The sequence below is a fragment of the Tamandua tetradactyla genome, chromosome 6, assembly GCF_023851605.1.
Source record: "Tamandua tetradactyla isolate mTamTet1 chromosome 6, mTamTet1.pri, whole genome shotgun sequence".
Lineage (NCBI taxonomy): Eukaryota > Metazoa > Chordata > Mammalia > Pilosa > Myrmecophagidae > Tamandua > Tamandua tetradactyla.
Window position 1 is genome coordinate 40,687,672 of NC_135332.1, and position 20,826 is coordinate 40,708,497.

The following is a 20,826-nucleotide window of genomic DNA, read 5'->3' on the forward strand; positions in this document are numbered from 1 at the left end:
TTTTATATTTGCTTCTATTTCTGGACTAGCCATGAGAGCAACTGCTGATTTTAAATGGACATCTTAAAATAGCTCCCTAATTGATGTCCAGAATTCTTTTTTTTTCATTTTAACATTTGTTCCCCCTATTATTTATTTTTATTCCATATGTTCTACTCGTCTGTTGACAAAGTAGGTAAAAGGAGCATCAGACACAAGATTTTCACAATCACACAGTCACATTATGAAAGCTATGTCATTATATAATCATCATCAAGAAATATGGCTACTGGAACACAGCTCTACATTTTCAGGCAGTTCCCTCCAGCCTCTCCATTACATCTTGGATAACAAGGTGATGTCTACTTAATGCGTAAGAATAACCTCCAGGATAACCTCTTGACTCTGTTTGGAATCTCTCAGCCATTGCCACTTTGTCTCATTTCATTCTTCCCCCTTTTGGCCCAAAAGGTTTTCTCAATCCCTTGATGCTAGGTCTCAGCTCATTCTAGAGTTTTTCTCAGTCCCTTAATGCTGAGTCTCAGCTCATTCTAGGATTTCTGTCCCATGTTGCCAGGAAGGTCCAGACCCCTGGGAGTCATGTCCCACGTAGACAGGGGGAGTGTGGTGAGTTTGCTTGTTGTGTTGGCTGGAGAGAGAGGCCACATCTGAGCAACAAAAGAGGTTTTCTTGGGGGTGACTCTTAGGCCTAATTTTAAGTAGGCTTGACTATCCTTTGTGGGTTTAAGTTTCATATGAACAAACCCCAAGACTAGGGGCTCAGACTATGGTTGTCCACACTGCTTTTGAGAATATCAAGAATTCAACTTTGGAAGGTTGAATTTTCTCCCGTTCTCACCATTCCCCAAAGGGGACTTTGCAAATACTTTTCCACTCACTGATCAAATCACTGGGGGATTCATTGGGGCATCACTCTTGATGTCTAGAATTCTTATCCGTAAAATGGCAGGAGGTGCTATAGAATCCCTCTATAACTTACATGATCCTACTACCTAGGCTGAACCATCCCTATCTCTCACTCTTTGTGAAGTAATTCTCTTAAGTTCGAAATATAGGACTCTTCCCTCTCCCTTATCCCCCAGATAAGATTTTTTTTGTATTTATTCCTTTTCCCTTTCATCTTTTTTTTTGTAATGCTGCATTTGTTATTTCTTTAACATGATCTGCTCCTTCCCTTTTTATTCTCCTCACTCACTGGCTGAAATCCTGCTGATACATCTCTCTAGTGCAACCAATTCCACAAAGACCTTTTCCATTTTTCTCCTCACAGCTGGCCTTGACTCCTTACTTGTTTGAATCTCACTGTACTCTGCTTGCTGTTTTTGGCAATTACACCTTCTACCTTGTGTTATGGTTGTCTTATCCCCTCCTTAAGACTGTGAACTGCTTGTGGACAAGTACTATATGTTGAAAAAATTCCAATTAAATATTTATTAAACTTGAGTTCTAGATTTTTTACTTTTTGCAGAACAGTCTGTTAACGTGTGACATCAATCTTCGTCTAGAATCTTATTCTTTTTTTCTTAAACCTTTTCCCTCTCATGAATTCCCTCTATTTGTTTACAGTATTGCAATTCTTACAGCTTGTCATGCATCTAGGGAAAGCTGAAACCCAGAGAGATTTATGAACATGAAATATACTAGTTCTTTTTTAAATGATAGATATGTGCATGGAATTAGAATTTTAGCACTGAAAGTAATCATCTAATTCAGTGCTTATTTTTTTTTGTGGGGCGGACTCAGAGTCCTTTAAAAAGGTAAAGAAGACTGTGGTTTCTTTTTGTAGAAAAATGCACATATAACCACATAAACATCTTTTCATAAACAGACTTTATTTTACAAATAGAAGTTACATGATATTTCTGAGATCACATGGTAAATCTACATTTGGTCTTTTGTTCAACAGTGGGGGATATAACATTATATGTGTTTCCAGAACATGGAGAAAAAGAAAAGAACTCAGCCTTGGATTAATGTACAACATTTTAAAAGAGGAAAAAATGCTCGTTTAGATTACTACATAAAACCAAAATAGTTTCAGTTTTTTCCTTCTGCCTGTAAAACAAAGACATTACTTAATATGGCAAGTAACTAGACTTTTCTCTCTGGCTGTCTCCTTAGGTGTTAAGATTAAATTAGATGTGGAGAAATAATCCTAGTGAGCTTCACAAAAATTTTTATGTTGGGTCTCCCCAAATGAGAATATTTTTTTTACCTTATAAAGAAATACCTACTTATCTTTTATAAAATGAACAAATTAAGGAAAATAATTAAAATCACCCAATAAGCCTTAGTGATAATCATAATTAATGTTTTGGGGTATACTGTTCTGGTTTTTTTCTTTGTATATATATACAAAGAATATATATATATTCTTTTTTTTAAAAATAAAATATATGTATTTTACTGTTGAATTTTTAGGGTTTTTTAAAATAAAAAGTGGGATCATATTACATATGCTTTTTAATAATGTTCTTCTTTACCTATTGCTGAAATTTTAAAATGTATAGAAAAATATGAAAAATCCATTTCCCAACAAACACAATTAGCACACTATTAGTATCTTTGCATATTTCCTTCTAATTTTATTGAAGAAAAAATTTCTGTTGAAGAAAAATTTCTCTATTGAGGATAAATGATACAGTTTAATTATAACAATTCAAACTGTACAACATTACAATGATGAAAATAATCACCTCAGATTTCTCTAGACAGAAATAACCACGTGTAACATTAGGTAAAACGTTATTCCAGACACCTTTGTGTGTGTGCATGCATACCCACATAGAAGAATAAATAAGTAGATTTGTAGAAACAGACTTATTGAAAGTGAGATACTAATTATTTTAAGAGAGGTTGTTTAATTTTATTTGAATTTACTTGAAGGAATTGTTAAACTTCAAGTGACCCTTTCTTTACCATATGAGATAGTATTTTCTAAAATATCACTTCAAGGATTAACAAGATGTAAAATATTAAGAAGTTGAAATTGATGTCTTTTTTTTATACTGTATTTGATTGTGGGCCTTATCTGTTGACTCCCTGATTTGTAAGATGAATGCATGATTACTTTTCCTATTCTGTACATCCCATTTTGATTTTTGTTAGTTTTTTTTTGGTTCATTTATATTCAGTATTCATTGTGAAATCTTATTACCGTATTTTCCATTCTTAAGTTCCTTTTTTTCTTTTTTGGCATGGGCGGGCTCCAGAATCGAACCTGGATCTCTGGCATGGCAGGCGAGAATTCTGCCCCTAAGTTACTTTTGATTAATTTTTAAATTGACTGAAGTTTACCTTTTTTGTTTTCTGAAGGGCTTATGAGTGCTATGAGTTTTTAAGTTCTTTTATGTTTGAGAATGTCTGGCTGTTGCCTTTATACTTGAATAATATCTTGGCTGGATTTTATGTTCTTGGGTCACATTTTCTTTTCCTTAGAGCTTGGTGTAGACATTGTCTGGTTGTCTTCTGGCATTGAATGTTGCTGCAGAGAAGTCTGAGGCCAGCCTGATCTTTTTCCCTTCCTTATAAGTGATTTCCTTTTTCTGTTTGATTACTTAAAAATTTCTGTCTTTGTCCTCAAAGTTCAATGATTTAATTTGGGTATTTCTTGGTTTTGAATGTTTTGTATTAAAATTTCCCAGAATTTAATGTGGTCTTATAAAATCAACTTAATTGAGGTATAACTTACATACAATAAAATAACCTGTTTTATGTGTATAGTTCAGTTAGTTTTGACAGATTTATATACCTTGTAATCATCTCTGCAAACATGATGATGAACATTTCTTATTTGCTCCTTTGATTTGCAGATTCAATTCTTTATTTCAGGGAAATTCTCTTTGTTATATCTTTGAATATAGCTTATGTCTCATTTCTTGGTTTTCCTACTTCAGGGATATAAATTATTTTTGGGCTGGACTATCTCTGTCTTCTATATTTTTTAGTTTCCTGATAGTTACTTTATCTTTTACAGCTGCATTTACTGATAATCTCTGTGTCAGGAGTTTAATTTTCAGTTTTGTTAGTGAGATTTCTCAATATTTTTTTGATTCACCTAAACAGCTTCTGGAATTGGGCAGATTTGAGCTGAATAGTATTGTACCTCTTTGTTCTGCTCCAGAATCATCTTCATGGTTCTCTCTTTGACAATTTTTGACGTTTAATGCATTCAGTTATGTTTCCTTAATGCACGTGCACACACCACATGAAGTTTTGTTTGGGGCTGTTGGGGGTTGGGGGAATTTGAGACTAAGAAATTTTATGAGGAACTTTCAACCAGCCTTAATGTATTAATGTATCATATGTATCTCTATTAGGAGTTTTATTTCATTAAGAGTATTTAATGGTCTCACCTCGTTATTCGTATTTCTTGGTATTCTTTGGAAAATCTTTCTGCCTCTGTGTCACTTTTCTCCATTTCTGTTAATTACTGATAAGTATTGGAACAGGTGGGGGAAGGCATGCCAGAATCTCTAATAGTTAGGAAAAATCAGGGAGTGGAGATAACCAGAAGAATTTCTGTATCTTAATGAAAATACTCAATTTCCCTTTCTTTTCTGGGAAGTGATAGCTTGCTTTAGGACCATAGGTATTTAGCTTCTTTTCAAGGCTTTGTAAACAAATATAAAGCTGGCATGGGTTCTTAACTGTGGAGTATGGTGTTAAAGTATATGGGTCAAAAGTAAAATGTGAAATGTTGACTTTTCAAAATGAAGGTTCAGGATTTTAATGGATTGTGATGAACAAATTGGTAATTGAAACTGAAATTTTGCTTGAACCAAACAAAAGTTAAAGTAAATTAGGGACATTTAAAAAATGGGTTCATTAGAAAATAGACTTGCCTATAGATAGATAATGTTCAGAAAAGTCATTTCTAGTTTATGTGAAATTTAATGGTAAAGAGAATTTTTTAATATGCAAAGATTTTCATTAATTATGTAATGCATTTTTATTCATCAATTCATTCAACAGCTATTTACTGAGCACTTACTATATAGGTCAGGCATTGTTTTAGGGTAATGTGCAATGAATAAGAGAGAGTGCTTGTCCTCATGAAGCTACATCCTAGTAGAGTAAATAGGTAATAAATAAATGTATATAAATATATAATTTGACCTATGAAGTGATCTATTACTCATTTGAACCAAATCTAAGAAAACATAAAAAAACAATTTTAACGTTTTTCTCTAGATTCTTCAACTCTGAAAGAAATAGGTCTTTTTGGAATTATTTTTGGATTTGTCTCAAAAATCTCTTTATCTATCTTTCTATAAATTACTTTTCTAGCACTTTTTTTTCACTTGTGAAATTAATTTAGGAATGATGTGGAGGAATACAGACATTACTGACCTTGGTATAAATTTGCCTATCTGTATGTAAATCTTGAGGAAGCCGTTTACTCCTCAGAGCTTCAGTTTTGTTGTCTAGAAAATGAGAGGGGTGGCCTAGTTCCATGATTTTAAAGCTGCTCATCCTTTTCTCCCTCACCTGTGTACCTGTTTCAATCAAAATAATTCAACTTTGGTCTGTTTTTTTTATATTTGGGATACAAAGATCTCTGTATGACTTTATTTGAGAAAAAGGTTTTTACTTTGTCCTCAAGATTTTCTTGGTTTCAGGTAAAAAAGCAACTTAGGGTTGGTGAAGTAGAAAAAGTGAATTTTCTAAATGAATGCTACCATATCATGGAAATTAAATGGCATCTAGTCATTTAAAAATATGTTTCTTTATAAAGTATATGTGTGTATAATAGTAAACACATATAAAGCAAAGTTACATGAAAAATATAAACAGAAATGCCAATAATTTCTTTTCATACTCCAGTGGATTGGCTTATGCCCTCTCTGGAATGATCACTCCTGAATCTGAGATCATTGACGTAGATGATCCACCCAGCTCCCTTGCTTTGCAGTTCGTTGACCTCTTTAAGCTTGGGATCTTTATTTCATTTCACCTCAGCCACCAATTCAGATGTTTATATCGTGGAACTTGCCATCAACTTTATTTTTTAAATCTTGGTTTTAAAAATGTACTCTGTTGATCACTTCTTATTTCTTCCAACATACTCACTCTACTATTCCTAATTCAGCAATTTTCAGAAAGTATTAAGATCTGTCCTTTACCAGCCTTTACTTATCATCTTCCCTCATGCTATAACCATTTCCTTGCAAACATTCTTAACTCTCTTACACAGTTCTCTCTTTAAACTGGCTGGAGAGCAAGTCAGGCGAAATCTGTGTTTCTTCTTATTTCACTGAAGATATCTTTTTTTTTTTTATTAATTAACGGAAAAAAAGAAATTAACCCAACATTTAGAAATCATACCATTCTACATATGCAATCAGTAATTCTTAACATCATCACATAGATGCATGATCATCGTTTCTTAGTACATTTGCATCGGTTTAGAGGAACTAGCAACACAACAGAAAAAGATATAAAATGTTAATATAGAGAAAAGAAATAAAAGTAGTAATAATAGTAAAAAACAACAACAAAAAAACCCTATAGCTCAGATGCAGCTTCATTCAGTGTTTTAACATGATTACTTTACAATTAGGTATTATTGTGCTGTCCATTTTTGAGTTTTTGTATCTAGTCCTGTTGCACAGTCTGTATCCCATCAGCTCCAATAACCCATTATCTTACCCTGTTTCTAACTCCTGCTGGACTCTGTTACCAATGACATATTTCAAGTTTATTCTCGAATGTCCGTTCACATCAGTGGGACCATACAGTATTTGTCCTTTAGTTTTTGGCTGGACTCACTCAGCATAATATTCTCTAGTACCATCCATGTTATTACATGCTTCATAAGTTTATCTTGTCTTAAAGCTGCATAATATTCCATCATATGTATATACCACAGTTTATTTGGCCATTCTTCTGTTGATGGACATTTTGGCTGTTTCCATCTCTTTGCAATTGTAAATAACGCTGCTATAAACATTGGTGTGCAAATGTCCGTTTGTGTCTTTGCCCTTAAGTCCTTTGAGTAGATACCTAGCAATGGTATTGCTGGGTCGTATGGCAATTCTATATTCAGCTTTTTGAGGAACCGCCCAACTGCCTTCCACAGTGGTTGCACCATTTGACATTCCCACCAACAGTGGATAAGTGTGCCTCTTTCTCCGCATCCTCTCCAGCACTTGTCATTTTCTGTTTTGTTGATAATGGCCATTCTGGTGGGTGTGAGATGATATCTCATTGTGGTTTTGATTTGCATTTCTCTAATGGCCAGGGAGATTGAGCATTTCTTCATGTGCCTCTTGGCCATCCGTATTTCCTCTTCTGGTAGGTAAAAGTGTTTAATTTTGAGGAGCTCCAATTTATTTATTTCCTTCTTCAGTGTTCTTGCTTTAGGTTTAAGGTCCATAAAACCGCCTCCAATTGTAAGTTTCATAAGATATCTCCCTACATTTTCCTCTAACTGTTTTATGGTCTTAGACCTAATGTTTAGATTTTTGATCCATTTTGAGTTAAATTTTGTATAGGGTGTGAGATATGGGTCTTCTTTCATTCTTTTGCATATGGATATTCAGTTCTCTAGGCACCATTTATTGAAGAGATTGTTCTGTCCCAGGTGAGTTGGCTTGACTGCCTTATCAAAGATCAAATGTCCATAGATGAGAGGGTCTTTATCTGAGCACTCTATTTGATTCCATTGATCGATATATCTATCTTTATGCCAATACCATGCTGTTTTGACCACTGTGGCTTCATAATATGCCTTAAAATCAGGCAGCGCGAGACCTCCAGCTTTGTTTTTTTTCCTCAAGATGTTTTTAGCAATTCGGGGCACCCTGCCCTTCCAGATAAATTTGCTTATTGGTTTTTCTATTTCTGAAAAATAAGTTGTTGGGATTTTGATTGGTATTGCATTGAATCTGTAAATCAATTTAGGTAGGATTGACATCTTAACTATATTTAGTCTTCCAATCCATGAACACGGTATGCCCTTCCATCTATTTAGGTCTTCTGTGATTTCTTTTAACAGTTTTTTGTAGTTTTCTTTATATATGTTTTTTGTCTCTTTAGTTAAATTTATTCCTAGGTATTTCATTCTTTTAGTTGCAATTGTAAATGGGATTCGTTTCTTGATTTCCCCCTCAGCTTGTTCATTACTAGTGTATAGAAATGCTACAGATTTTTGAATGTTGATCTTGTAACCTGCTACTTTGCTGTACTCATTTATTAGCTCTAGTAGTTTTGTTGTGGATTTTTCCGGGTTTTCGAGGTATAGTATCATATCGTCTGCAAACAGTGATAGTTTTACTTCTTCCTTTCCTATTTTGATGCCTTGTATTTCTTTCTCTTGTCTAATTGCTCTGACTAGAACCTCCAACACAATGTTGAATAATAGTGGTGATAGTGGACATCCTTGTCTTATTCCTGATCTTAGGGGGAAAGTTTTCAATTTTTCCCCATTGAGGATGATATTAGCTGTGGGTTTTTCATATATTCCCTCTATCATTTTAAGGAAGTTCCCTGGTATTCCTATCTTTTGAAGTGTTTTCAACAAAAAGGATGTTGAATCTTGTCAGATGCCTTCTCTGCATCAATTGAGAGGATCATGTGATTTTTCTGCTTTGATTTGTTGATATGGTGTATTACATTAATTGATTTTCTTATGTTGAACCATCCTTGCATACCTGGGATGAATCCTACTTGGTCATGATGTGTAATTCTTTTAATGTGTTGTTGGATACGATTTGCTAGAATTTTATTGAGGATTTTTGCATCTATATTCATTAGAGAGATTGGTCTGTAGTTTTCTTTTTTTGTAATATCTTTGCCTGGTTTTGGTATGAGGGTGATGTTGGCTTCATAGAATGAATTAGGTAGTTTTCCCTCCACTTCGATTTTTTTGAAGAGTTTGAGGAGAGTTGGTACTAATTCTTTCTGGAATGTTTGATAGAATTCACATGTGAAGCCGTCTGGTCCTGGACTTTTCTTTTTAGGAAGCTTTTGAATGACTAATTCAATTTCTTTGCTTGTGATTGGTTTGTTCAGGTCATCTATTTCTTCTTGAGTCAAAGTTGGTTGTTCATGTCTTTCCAGGAACCCGTCCATTTCATCTAAATTGTTGTATTTATTAGCGTAAAGTTGTTCATAGTATCCTGTTATTACCTCCTTTATTTCTGTGAGGTCAGTAGTTATGTCTCCTCTTCCATTTCTGATCTTATTTATTTGCATCCTCTCTCTTCTTCTTTTTGTCAATCTTGCTAAGGGCCCATCAATCTTATTGATTTTCTCATAGAACCAACTTCTGGCCTTATTGATTTTCTCTATTGTTTTCATGTTTTCAATTTCATTTATTTCTGCTCTAATCTTTGTTATCTCTTTCCTTTTGCTTGCTTTGGGATTAGTTTGCTGTTCTTTGTCCAGTTCTTCCAAGTGGACAGTTAATTCCTGCATTTTTGCCTTTTCTTCTTTTCTGATATAGGCATTTAGGGCAATAAATTTCCCTCTTAGCACTGCCTTTGCTGCATCCCATAAGTTTTGATATGTTGTGTTTTCATTTTCATTCGCCTCGAGGTATTTGCTAATTTCTCTTGCAATTTCTTCTTTGACCCACTTGTTGTTTAAGAGTGTGTTGTTGAGCCTCCACGTATTTGTGAATTTTCTGGCACTCCGCCTATTATTGATTTCCAACTTCATTCCTTTATGATCCGAGAAAGTGTTGTGTATGATTTCAATCTTTTTGAATTTGTTAAGACTTGCTTTGTGACCCAGCATATGGTCTATCTTTGAGAATGATCCATGAGCACTTGAGAAAATGGTGTATCCTGCTGTTGTGGGATGTAATGTCCTATAAATGTCTGTTAAGTCTAGCTCATTTATAGTAATATTCAGATTCTCTATTTCTTTATTGATCCTCTGTCTAGATGTTCTGTCCATTGATGAGAGTGGTGAATTAAAGTCTCCAACTATTATGGTATATGTGTCTATTTCCCTTTTCAGTGTTTGCAGTGTATTCCTCACGTATTTTGGGGCATTCTGGTTCGGTGCATAAATATTTATGATTGTTATGTCTTCTTGTTTAATTGTTCCTTTTATTAGTATATAGTGTCCTTCTTTGTCTCTTTTAACTGTTTTACATTTGAAGTCTGATTTGTTGGATATTAGTGTAGCTACTCCTGGTCTTTTCTGGTTGTTATTTGCATGAAATATCTTTTCCCAACCTTTCACTTTCAACCTATGTTTATCTTTGGGTCTGAGATGTGTTTCCTGTAGACAGCATATAGAAGGATCCTGTTTTTTAATCCATTCTACCAGTCTATGTCTTTTGATGGGGGAATTCAGTCCATTAACATTTAGTGTTATTACTGTTTGGATAATATTTTCCTCTACCATTTTGCCTTTTATATTATATATATCATATCTGACTTTCCTTCTTTCTACACTCTTCTCCATACCTCTCTCTTCTGTCTTTTTGGTTCTGACTCTAGTGCTCCCTTTAGTATTTCTTGCAGAGCTGGTCTCTTGGTCACAAATTCTCTCAGTGACTTTTTGTCTGAGAATGTTTTAATTTCTCCCTCATTTTTGAAGGACAATTTTGCTGGATATAGGAGTCTTGGTTGGCAGTTTTTCTCTTTTAGTAATTTAAATATATCATCCCACTGTCTTCTAGCTTCCATGGTTTCTGCTGAGAAATCTACACATAGTCTTATTGGGTTTCCCTTGTATGTGATGGATTGTTTTTCTCTCGCTGCTTTCAAGATCCTCTCTTTCTCTTTCACCTCTGACATTCTAACTAGTAAGTGTCTTGGAGAACGCCTATTTGGGTCTAATCTCTTTGGGGTGCGCTGCACTTCTTGGATCTGTAATTTTAGGTCTTTCATAAGAGTTGGGAAATTTTCAGTGATAATTTCTTCCATTAGTTTTTCTCCTCCTTTTCCCTTCTCTTCTCCTTCTGGGACACCTACAACACGTATATTTGTGCAGTTCATATTGTCCTTGAGTTCCCTGATACCCTGTTCAAATTTTTCCATTCTTTTCCCGATAGTTTCTGTTTCTTTTTGGAATTCAGATGTTCCATCCTCCAGATCACTATTTCTATCTTCCGTCTCTTTAAATCTATCGTTGTAGGTATCCATTGTTTTTTCCATCTTTTCTACTTTATCCTTCACTTCCATAAGCTCTGTGATTTGTGTTTTCAGTTTTTCTATTTCTTCAGCCCATGTCGTCTTCATGTCCTCCCTCAATTTATCGATTTCGTTTTTGAAGAGGTTTTCCATTTCTGTTCGTATATTCAGCATTAGTTGTCTCAGCTCCTGTATCTCATTTGAACTATTGGTTTTTTCCTTAGACTGGGCTATATTTTCAATTTTATGAGCAGATCTGTTATCTTCTGCTGGCGTCTGGGCATTTAGTCAGATTTGCCTGGGTGTTGGACCCAACAGGTTGAAAGATTTTTCTGTGAAATCTCTGGGTTCTGTTTTTCTTATCCTGCCCAGTAGATGGCACTCCTGGCACACGTTTGTCTGCGGGTCCCACCAGTAAAAGGTGCTGTGGGTCCTTTAACTTTGGAAAACTCTCACCGTGGGGGAGGTTCACCAGCCGAAGCGGGGCTTGGAAGAGTGCCAGCCGGCCTAGGGGTCTGAACGCGGGGAGAGTCGCTGGCCGCCGCAGCCCGGGAGAGCGCCTGTCCGGATTTCCTAGTCGGCCCGGGGCGCCAAGCGTGGCGGGAGGGTGCCAGCCGCCGCAGCCCGGGAGAGTGCACCGTTCCCAGCTGGACTGGGGAATCACATGTTTGGAAGAGACCCCCCCTGTCGCCGTTCTCCTCGGTCTGGGGATTTCCGATCCAATTCTCTCAGTTGGTCCGGGGAGCGTCGCGTGGTGGGGGCGCCAGTCGCCGCGGCTTGAGGGGACCGCCTGCCCAATTCTGCCAGCTGGCCCGGAAAGGAGGAAGGGAGGGACTCCGGCTGCTCCCGCCCCGCCCGGGAAAACCCGCGCCCCTTGGCGATCTCACCGCAGCTGGTTCTCCCCGACAGTCAGCTGTTACAGGATGGGGTACGCTGTCTTTTGTATATCTGTCGTGGCTCTGGGAGCTGTTCTGTATCGTTTCTACTCCCCCAGTAGCTGTTCTGGAGGAGGAAAGGTGAGGGTGGCAAGGCTTTTGAGGACGGTCGCGGAGGATCCGGTGAAGGCGGAAGAGGGCAGGGTGGTGGTTGGAGAGCCACTGGATTAGCAGGATAAAGGGAAGAATAACATGGCAGATGGAGCGCCACCGGAGCAGAAGGGGAAAGAGAAGGGCAAGATGGCAGCGGGAGTGCCGCCGGCAGAGAAAGAGGTAGAGGAGGGCTAAATGGCGGCGGGAGCGCTGGCGGAGAAAGAGGAAGAGGAGGGCTGGATGGTGGCGGGAGCGCCACTGGTGAAGAAAGAGGAAGAGGAGGGCTAGATGGTGGCGGGAGCGCCACTGGTGAAGAAAGAGGAAGAGGAGGGCTAGATGGTGGCGGGAGCGCCGGCGGAAAAAGGGGAAGAGGAGGGCTAGATGGTGGCGGGAGCGCTGGCGGAGAAAGAGGAAGAGGAGGGCTGGATGGTGGATGGAGCGCTGCCGGCGGAGAAAGAGGAAGAGGAGGGCTAGATGGCGGCGGGAGCGCTGGCGGAGAAAGGAAGAGGAGGGCTGGATGGCGGCGGGAGCGCCGCTGGCGGAGAAAGAGGAAGAGGAGGGCTAGATGGCGGCGGGAGTGCCGGTGGAGAAAGGGAAAGAGGAGGGCTAGATGGCGGCGGGAGCGCCGGCTGAGAAAGAGGAAGAGGAGGGCTAGATGGCGGCGGGAGCGCCGGCAGAGAAAGGGGAAGATGAGGGCTAGATGGCTGCGGGAGCGCTGGCGGAGAAAGAGGAAGAGGAGGGCTGGATGGCGGCAGGAGCGCCCCACTGAAGATATCTTAAGGCCTGGGATGCTTCCAGAAACTTAGAGATACTCTCTTACCATCACTCATGGCTCTTTCATTCTTTTTTTTTCCAACTAGCTTTTTCTTCTCTGTGTATATTAGTCACTTCCTTATGGTTCACAAGTTTAGTTTTCTTCTTTTTAGGAGATGAACCTAGTCAAATTGACTGTCTCCTGGATCTTATTCCAAATTCTCAGGAGAATATGATCACAACAGCCTGGAGGAGGCATGTTCATCCCTTGTGTCATAAACTGTCGCCAGAGGAGAATGGTACCATAGTCCAAGCCATACTGCTGGGGCCCATCCCTTAGAACATGTGGGTAATGGAAATGGGTATGGTGTTACTTCTTTAGAAAGATAGCCATGAATTGTGCAGACAGCCCCAAAAGTGTAAACTGCTGGGCTAATCAATCTTTAAGGCAGAATGAGGTCCTTAATCTGGAGTTTATGAAAGGGCTTCAGAGGGTCTCTGAATACCTTAAAATTGTATGAAAAATCTTTTTTTTGGTGTATGCATATGTAACTTTTAATGAAGAGGAATTCCACAGTTTTTACAAATCCTCAAAGGGATCTATGATCTAGATAAAGGACTCTGTTGTAAGGTTTCTTTCAGCAATAATACTCTGTGATTCCATGGGTCTATAAATCTTAACAGTGAAAGGTGAGGAAAAAGTTTTGTTATTATGTTTTGAACTTGAGATTATTAAATCAGTGAAGTAAACATCACTTAAGTCCTTCAAAACTTGAGTTTGTTCAATGCATGTTATAACATTAGCATTTTCTCTTTACATATATTTTAGATCAACAGAGGAGAATATTTTTGCCACCTCCACCTGGAATTAGAAAATGTGTCATATCCACCAATATTTCTGCAACATCTTTAACAATAGATGGAATCAGGTACAACTTTTGAAATTTTTCTTTAAGCCAGAGAAGCCACATTATTGAGTTTGCTTCTCTGTGTCTTCCACTAATCCCCTTCTCACCTACTTTTTTTAAAAGTTTTTATCCAATAATTATTTCTCATATTTTAAATTATAGATTGCTGTGAACAGGAAATAGAGGAACGAGGTGCAAACTCTATTCCTGTTCACACTTTTAAATTACATGGCTGCTTGAAGCTTTGTTTTCCCAAGTTTAAGATTATTATAATACTGCATGGGTTTCATTAAGTAGGAAGCCAAATCTGTTTTTCCATATCCTCAATACCAGAATGTATCTAAAATGATCCCCTATTCCATTCTTACCTTGTAATCCCACTTGATAGACTAAACTGTATTCATGCAAGTGATTTTCTGAGGGTATTGTAGCTCACTTTTCACCTTTATGTAAAGGTCAACTGCTATGCAGATCTCTTGTCTTTTTGGATGTGATCAATGAATGCCATCAAATTTTTTATTACAGTTCTAGAGAAACAGTTTAAATTTTAAGTCTGTACTGATAGCTAAGGTTCCTTTCTGTTGAACCACATCCTTTTTGTTTGTTTGTTAGTTTTGTTTTGCTTTTTATTGTTAAATATAACTTATATACAAAGAAAAGAAAGATAAAGCAATGATTTTCAAAATACACTTCAACAAGTAGATACAGAACAGATTTCAGAGTTTGTTATGGGTTACTATTCTATTATTTTAGGTTTTTCATTCTAGCTGCTCCAAAACACTGGAGGCTAGAATAAATTTTTTTTTCTTTTTTTGTGTGTAAAATAACATATATGCAGAAGCAATAAATTTCAAAGCACATTGCAACAATTAGTCGTAGGACAGATTTCAGAGTTTGGATTGGGTTATAATTCTACCAGTTTTGGTTTTTACTTCTAGCTGCTCTAAGATACTGGAGACTAAAAGAAATCTCAATATAATGAATGATTCAGCAATCATACTCATTTGAACCCTACCTTCTCTGTATAACTCCCATCATTATCTTTGATCTTTCTCCCGCTCTTGAGGGGTATTTGGGCTGTTCCCATTCCAACTTTTTCATGTTGGAAGGAGCTGTCGATAATATGGGGTGGGGGATGGAACTAGTTGATGTTCTGGAGAGGGTGGCTCCTCTGCATTTCAGAACTTAACTGGTCCAGGGACCCATCTCGAGGGTGTAGGTTTCTGGAATTGAAACACATCCCTTTCATACATTTATATTTTACCCAACATATTTTATGCCCTTAGTTAAGTCTGTCTCTGCTTCAGGAAGGCTAGAACTGAATCCCAAAGAATCTATGTATTTTTTCAGAGTAAAATGATCACCTAGATCCGAGAGTCATTTTATTTCCTCAGCTTTTCTCCTGTACTTTAAAAACAATGGTTTTACCAAAGACTTAGTTAGGAGAGCAGCTTTCTTGAGTAAACTGACTTGCAATTTTCTGTTTCTACCAAAGTCTAAATCATTAAATAAGATGTTTCAGATTGTTCCCCTTTTGAATGGTAGATTTATCTGTGTGTCCTAATTTAGTTCCCTCCCTGTCTTATTCTCCATTTGATTGCCTTAAAATGGTATGTTAAAGCAGGCTGAAGTTAGGTTCTGAACCTGTTTTAATTGTCTAGAGTTTTGTTATTAACATGAAAGGCTTTGGGTAGTTGTTAATGTGGTAGAAAAGGGGAACCCAAAATAATTGAAAAATAATGTCTTCCCTTATGTCCTAGAAACTTAACTTGTTTTCATTCTCCTTAGATATGTGGTAGATGGTGGCTTTGTGAAGCAGTTAAATCATAACCCCAGATTAGGATTGGACATTTTAGAGGTGGTTCCAATTTCAAAGTAAGTCTCTGTGTCAAGCCTTTTTGTGCAAGGAACTGTTAACTAAATATTTCCTAGCTGGTTGGGGATGGAAAGTAAATTACTTAGGGAACCCACAGAACATTTTCAGGACTTTTTTTTTTTCTCTAAAGGAGTGAGGCATTACAGCGAAGTGGCCGAGCTGGGAGGACTTCCTCAGGAAAGTGCTTCCGGATCTATAGTAAGGATTTTTGGAACCAGTGTATGCCTGACCATGTGATCCCTGAGATTAAGAGAACTAGTTTGACATCTGTAGTTCTGACCTTAAAGTGCCTTGCCATACACGATGTTATAAGGTATGTAGACAATTGGAGAAAAGGAAAAATTTGTTAGGGAACAGGTTTTTCCTGTTAATTCCTGTTAATTCCTCAAAAATTATTTTGAAGTATATGACTCCTACAACCCTTTCAGAGTTGAGGCTCACCTATCTTCAGGGTTCAGAAAACCAAAATTAAAGCCTTTCTTGAATTGTTTTCTGGATTTGATTTCTAACTGATGTTTTAACCTTGGTTTAATGGAGTGCTTTGTGCTGATATTTATTTGAATCAATTAGTGACCACTGTTTACCTGTAATGAAAGATGTATAATAAATACTTAAAGTTGGAAGTGGTTTTTGGTAGCATTTTTTCTATGGCCAGAATTGTACTACACACTGACAGAGACAAAGTTATATTCTATAGAAATTTTTTGCCTTTACCTAACTTAAATTATATTGGGGAAACAAGATTCATGCACATGAAGCAAAGACTAGAACAAGTATTAAATTAGTGAAATGTTAAACTATATAATTAATATCATCTCCCTGAAATGTTGTAGAAGCTTGACATTTCATGTCTCATACGGTTTCAGAAGTAATGAAGGCAGTTGCTGTCATGGTCTTAATTTTGGCCTTAATTGGTTGGGATTTGGCCTTATTTGGTTGGAAATGTGAAAGTTGACAGGAACCTTGGGAGAAGGTGACTGTGCATTCTTTGAATTCATAATATGTGGGGAAGTAATTACTAGGTATATCCAAATATGTATTTTATACTCTAGGAAAATCAATTAAAGATTTTTTTGGATTGTTGTGATCATAAGACTAGAGATTTTCTGAATGAGAATATAGATCCTAGAAAGAGAACAACATGTTCTCTTTCTGACTAATCATAAGTAAAATTCTGACTAATCATAAATGATACCGTTAAGAAAGAAAGGAAAGAGCCATTTAAAGAAACCAAAATGGCAAACGGAAATTTTGACTATTTCAGGTTAATCCAGATATAAAAATATTTGCAAAAGATAGCAGAGCAGCATATAACCAAAGATGAATATGTATTTAAAAATAGGAACAATAATTACTTAATGTCATTTGCACAGAATAATTTTTCCATCTTAAGTCTTAAGATTTAGAATGTACTGAATGTCCCCAAAATGCTAGAGACAGAAAAATAATTTCCTCTCTTTTTAAGTTTTATGTAGAATAGGAGAGGTAAACCCAATTACCTCTATTGGTATTTGGGAGAAATGGTATAATAATCATCCATGACAAAAAGAAAATGGAGCTTTTGGTTATTATTTTGCACTTCCCATTCCCATCCATCAGCTAGAATGATTTTGAAACTGAAAGCAAGAATAAGTCTGGATAGGAAGAAATCGATGACTAAGATTGATCAGGAGATAATGAGAGAAAACGTAAGCACCATAAATGAGTTTGTCCTGAGGTTTTAGACATTATTTCCATGGTATAAAGGAATTGGCAGATTTAATGTCAGAGTCCCTATGGGTCATCAATGAGAAATTATGTATAGAAGGTTACTAGTAAATTATAGGGAAGGTAAATATCTTTGTTTTTCTAACTAGAATAAAAGAACAGAAAGTGTGAACAACTGCCCCATAAGTTTGACATTGATTTCTGACAAATTCTAGCATGATTATTGAAAAATTATTTCAAGGAATTTAATGATGATTTGTAATAATTGGTAGGAATAAAAATGGTTCATAAAGAATACGTCTTTACAAAGCATTTCCTTTTCAGTTTGAGAACAGGACTGTCATATAATGAGTGCTCCATAAGAATTTATTGAATGATTATCTAGTGTCTATTGTTTTCAACACAATATTTAACAAGATTGTATTTCATCTTTGTAAATAAGGAGGTGATCTTCAGATGACAATAGTGCTTCTTAGAGGATAACTACCAAATGGCCAAATCCAGGAAATATCAATTAATTGTGTAGTATTAGCCTAGATGGAGGTTTTACTGGTAGTGTGCTGAACTTAGCTTTCTTGAGCTGTAAATGAAAACATAGCATTTTTAATGAAGGTACTAAATAAAGATACTAAAGCCATGATTATCAGATTTCTTGGGAGGGATATCTCATCTGGTAGATGATTAAAACCAAGATTTAGAAAGATCAGAACCTTAGGCTAAAATCAACAAGGTAAAAATCTGAAAGGATATATCTCATATCCTGTGTATTGGTTGTACAATAAGGAAATTCAAGTGGTAAACATCTGACATATAATCGCCACACAAACTTAGTATGAGCTTGCAGTTATGATTCTGTTTTTTATAAAAACACTATTAGAATATCCCTCTGTCATAGATTTCAGTTAAATTAATGGACTGCAATGTCCAGATGATAGGGAATTATAGCATTCCTGTTCTATGGTGATCGTTTTCCATTTGGAATTCAGTTTTGGATATCATACTTTATAAGGAGTGTGACAAGCTAGAGTGCTTTTACAAGAAGATAAGTAGGTATGGTAGGTCTCTTAGGAACCAAATAATTTAAGGAATGCTTGACGGAATTGGTAATTGGTGGAATCAAGGAAGAAAATAATAGTTTTTACAATCTGAAAGTTTTATTTAGTGTTTTTTTTTTACTATATAAAGCTTTAATTAAAAAGAATCACTTATTAAAAGCACAAAAAATATTGTCCTATTCAATGAGGAATTGAAATGTTGCATGCAAAATGTTAATTGGCTTTATGTATTTTTTCAAGAACCTAAAGAGTACCTGGCACATAGCATGCGCTGTGTTTGTTCAATCAAATTTTAAAATAATTACTTAATGTCATTTGCACAGGATTATTTTTCCATCTTAAGTCTTAAGATTTAGAATGTACTGAATGTTACAATTGTAAGAAGCAATTGAAAATTTGTGGCTAATTAATGTCCCCTTATCATCCCCTTTCCCTTTTCTTTCTATTTTTTTTTTACTTTTTTAAAAAACATTTTTAATTGTGAAATATAATCGACATACAAAAAGACAATAAATTTCAAAGTACATTGTAACAATTAGTTGTAGAACAGATTTCAGAGTTTGATCTGGGTTACAGTTTCACAATTTTAGGTTTCTCCTTCTAGCTGCTCCAAGACATGGAGACTGAAAGAATATCAATATAATGATTCAGTGGTCATACTCCTTTGTTAAATCCTATCTTCACTTTGTAACTCCTCCTTCACCTTTTTTTTTAAATTTATTTTTTATTTATGATACATAACCACATACAAACGTAAACATTCTTATCATGGGATCATTCCATTCTTGTTATATAATCAGTTAACTCACACTATCGTCACATAGTGGTATATTCATCATCATGATCATTTGTTCATCAGCATGATCATTTTTTAGAACAGCTGCATTAATTCAGAAAAAGCAATAAAAAAAAAAAAATTCATACATACCATACCCCTTACCCTCCTCCCTTTCACCGATTACAGGCATTTCAATCTATTAAATTTATTTTAACATTTGTTCCCCTTATTATTTATTTATTTTTAATCCATGTGTTTTACTTGTTCATCGATAAGGTAGACAAAAGGAGCATCAGACAGAAGCCTCTCACACCACACAATCACACTGCAACAGCCATATTATCATACAATTATCTTCAAGAAACATGGCCACTGGAGCACAACTCCAAATTTTCAGGCAGCTCCGTCTAGCCTCTCCATTACACCTTAACTAAACAGGTGATATCTATTTAATGCATAAGAATAACCTCCAGGATAACCTCTTGACTCTGTTTGGAATTTCTCAGTCACTGACACTTTATTTTGTCTCATTTCGCTCTTCCCCCTTTTGGTCAAGAAGATATTCTCAATCCCTTGATGCTAAGTTCCAGCTCATTCTAGGATTTCTATCCCATGTTGCCAGGAAGGTCAACACCCCTGGGAGTCATGTCCCACACAGAGAGGGGGAGGCCAGCGAGTTTGCTTGCTGTGTCGGTCGAGAGGGAGAGGCCACAATTGAGCAACAGAGGAGGCTCTCTTGGGAGTGATTCTCAGGCCTAATTTTAAGTAGGCTTAGCCTGTCTTTTGCAGGATTAAGTTTCATATGAACAAACCCCAAGATTGGAGGCTCGACCTATTACTTTGACTGTCCCCACTGTCTGTGAGAATATCAAGAATTCTCCACTATGGAAGTTGAATTCTCCTCCTTTCTCACCATTCCCCCTAAGAGACTCTGCAAATACTTCCCTATTCACTGTTCGAATCACTCTGGCCTTTATCTGGGCATCACTCTGGACAAACTTACAAAATCTCATGCCCTATGCAAGGTTCCAAGTACTATGATGTTCAATTAAGCTGTTCACATAAGTTATATTAGGAAATGCACTAGTCAGAATACAAATTTTGTACCAAATAAACATTTTTGGCTTCTCTCACACATACATTAAAGTTTTAAAATATTAATTACCATCTATTTTCAATACCCTGCATTATTGACATTCCTTTGTTCTTCTTCATGCCAAAACATTTTTAAATTTGCACATTTAGTCACTATCATTATACGCTGTAGGCATTCCTAGATTATACCATCTCAGTCTTTATTGTCTGTCTTTCCTTCTGATTGCATTTGTGCCCCCAGGCCTCCTCCCTCTCTCATTCCAACATTCAGCTTCATTCAGTGTTCTAACATTATTGTATTACAGTTAAGTAGTGTTGTGCTATCCATTTCTGAATTTTTACAATCAGTCCTGTTGCACAATCTGTATCCCTTCAGCTTCAATTACCCAATATCTACCCTATTTCTATTTCCTGATGGTCTCTGTTACCAACTGAAATTCTCCAAGTTCATTCTCTAATGTCAGTTCATATCAGCAAGACCATACAGTGTTTGTCCTTTTGTTTCTGGCTAATCTCACTCAGCATAATGTCCTTAA

At 36.4% G+C, this 20,826-nt stretch overlaps 1 protein-coding gene across 3 annotated transcripts in view; it reads left to right on the forward strand.

Moving 5' to 3' along the window:
- DHX40 (DEAH-box helicase 40) overlaps positions 1-20,826 on the forward strand; it is a 93,175-nt gene that overhangs the window by 7,339 nt on the left and 65,010 nt on the right. For all 3 annotated transcript variants that reach the window (XM_077164963.1, XM_077164962.1, XM_077164964.1), the window contains exons 8-10: positions 13,701-13,800; positions 15,568-15,654; positions 15,786-15,968. In XM_077164963.1, the coding sequence (XP_077021078.1) occupies positions 13,701-13,800; positions 15,568-15,654; positions 15,786-15,968 (370 nt within the window). The remainder of the gene's footprint in view (positions 1-13,700; positions 13,801-15,567; positions 15,655-15,785; positions 15,969-20,826) is intronic.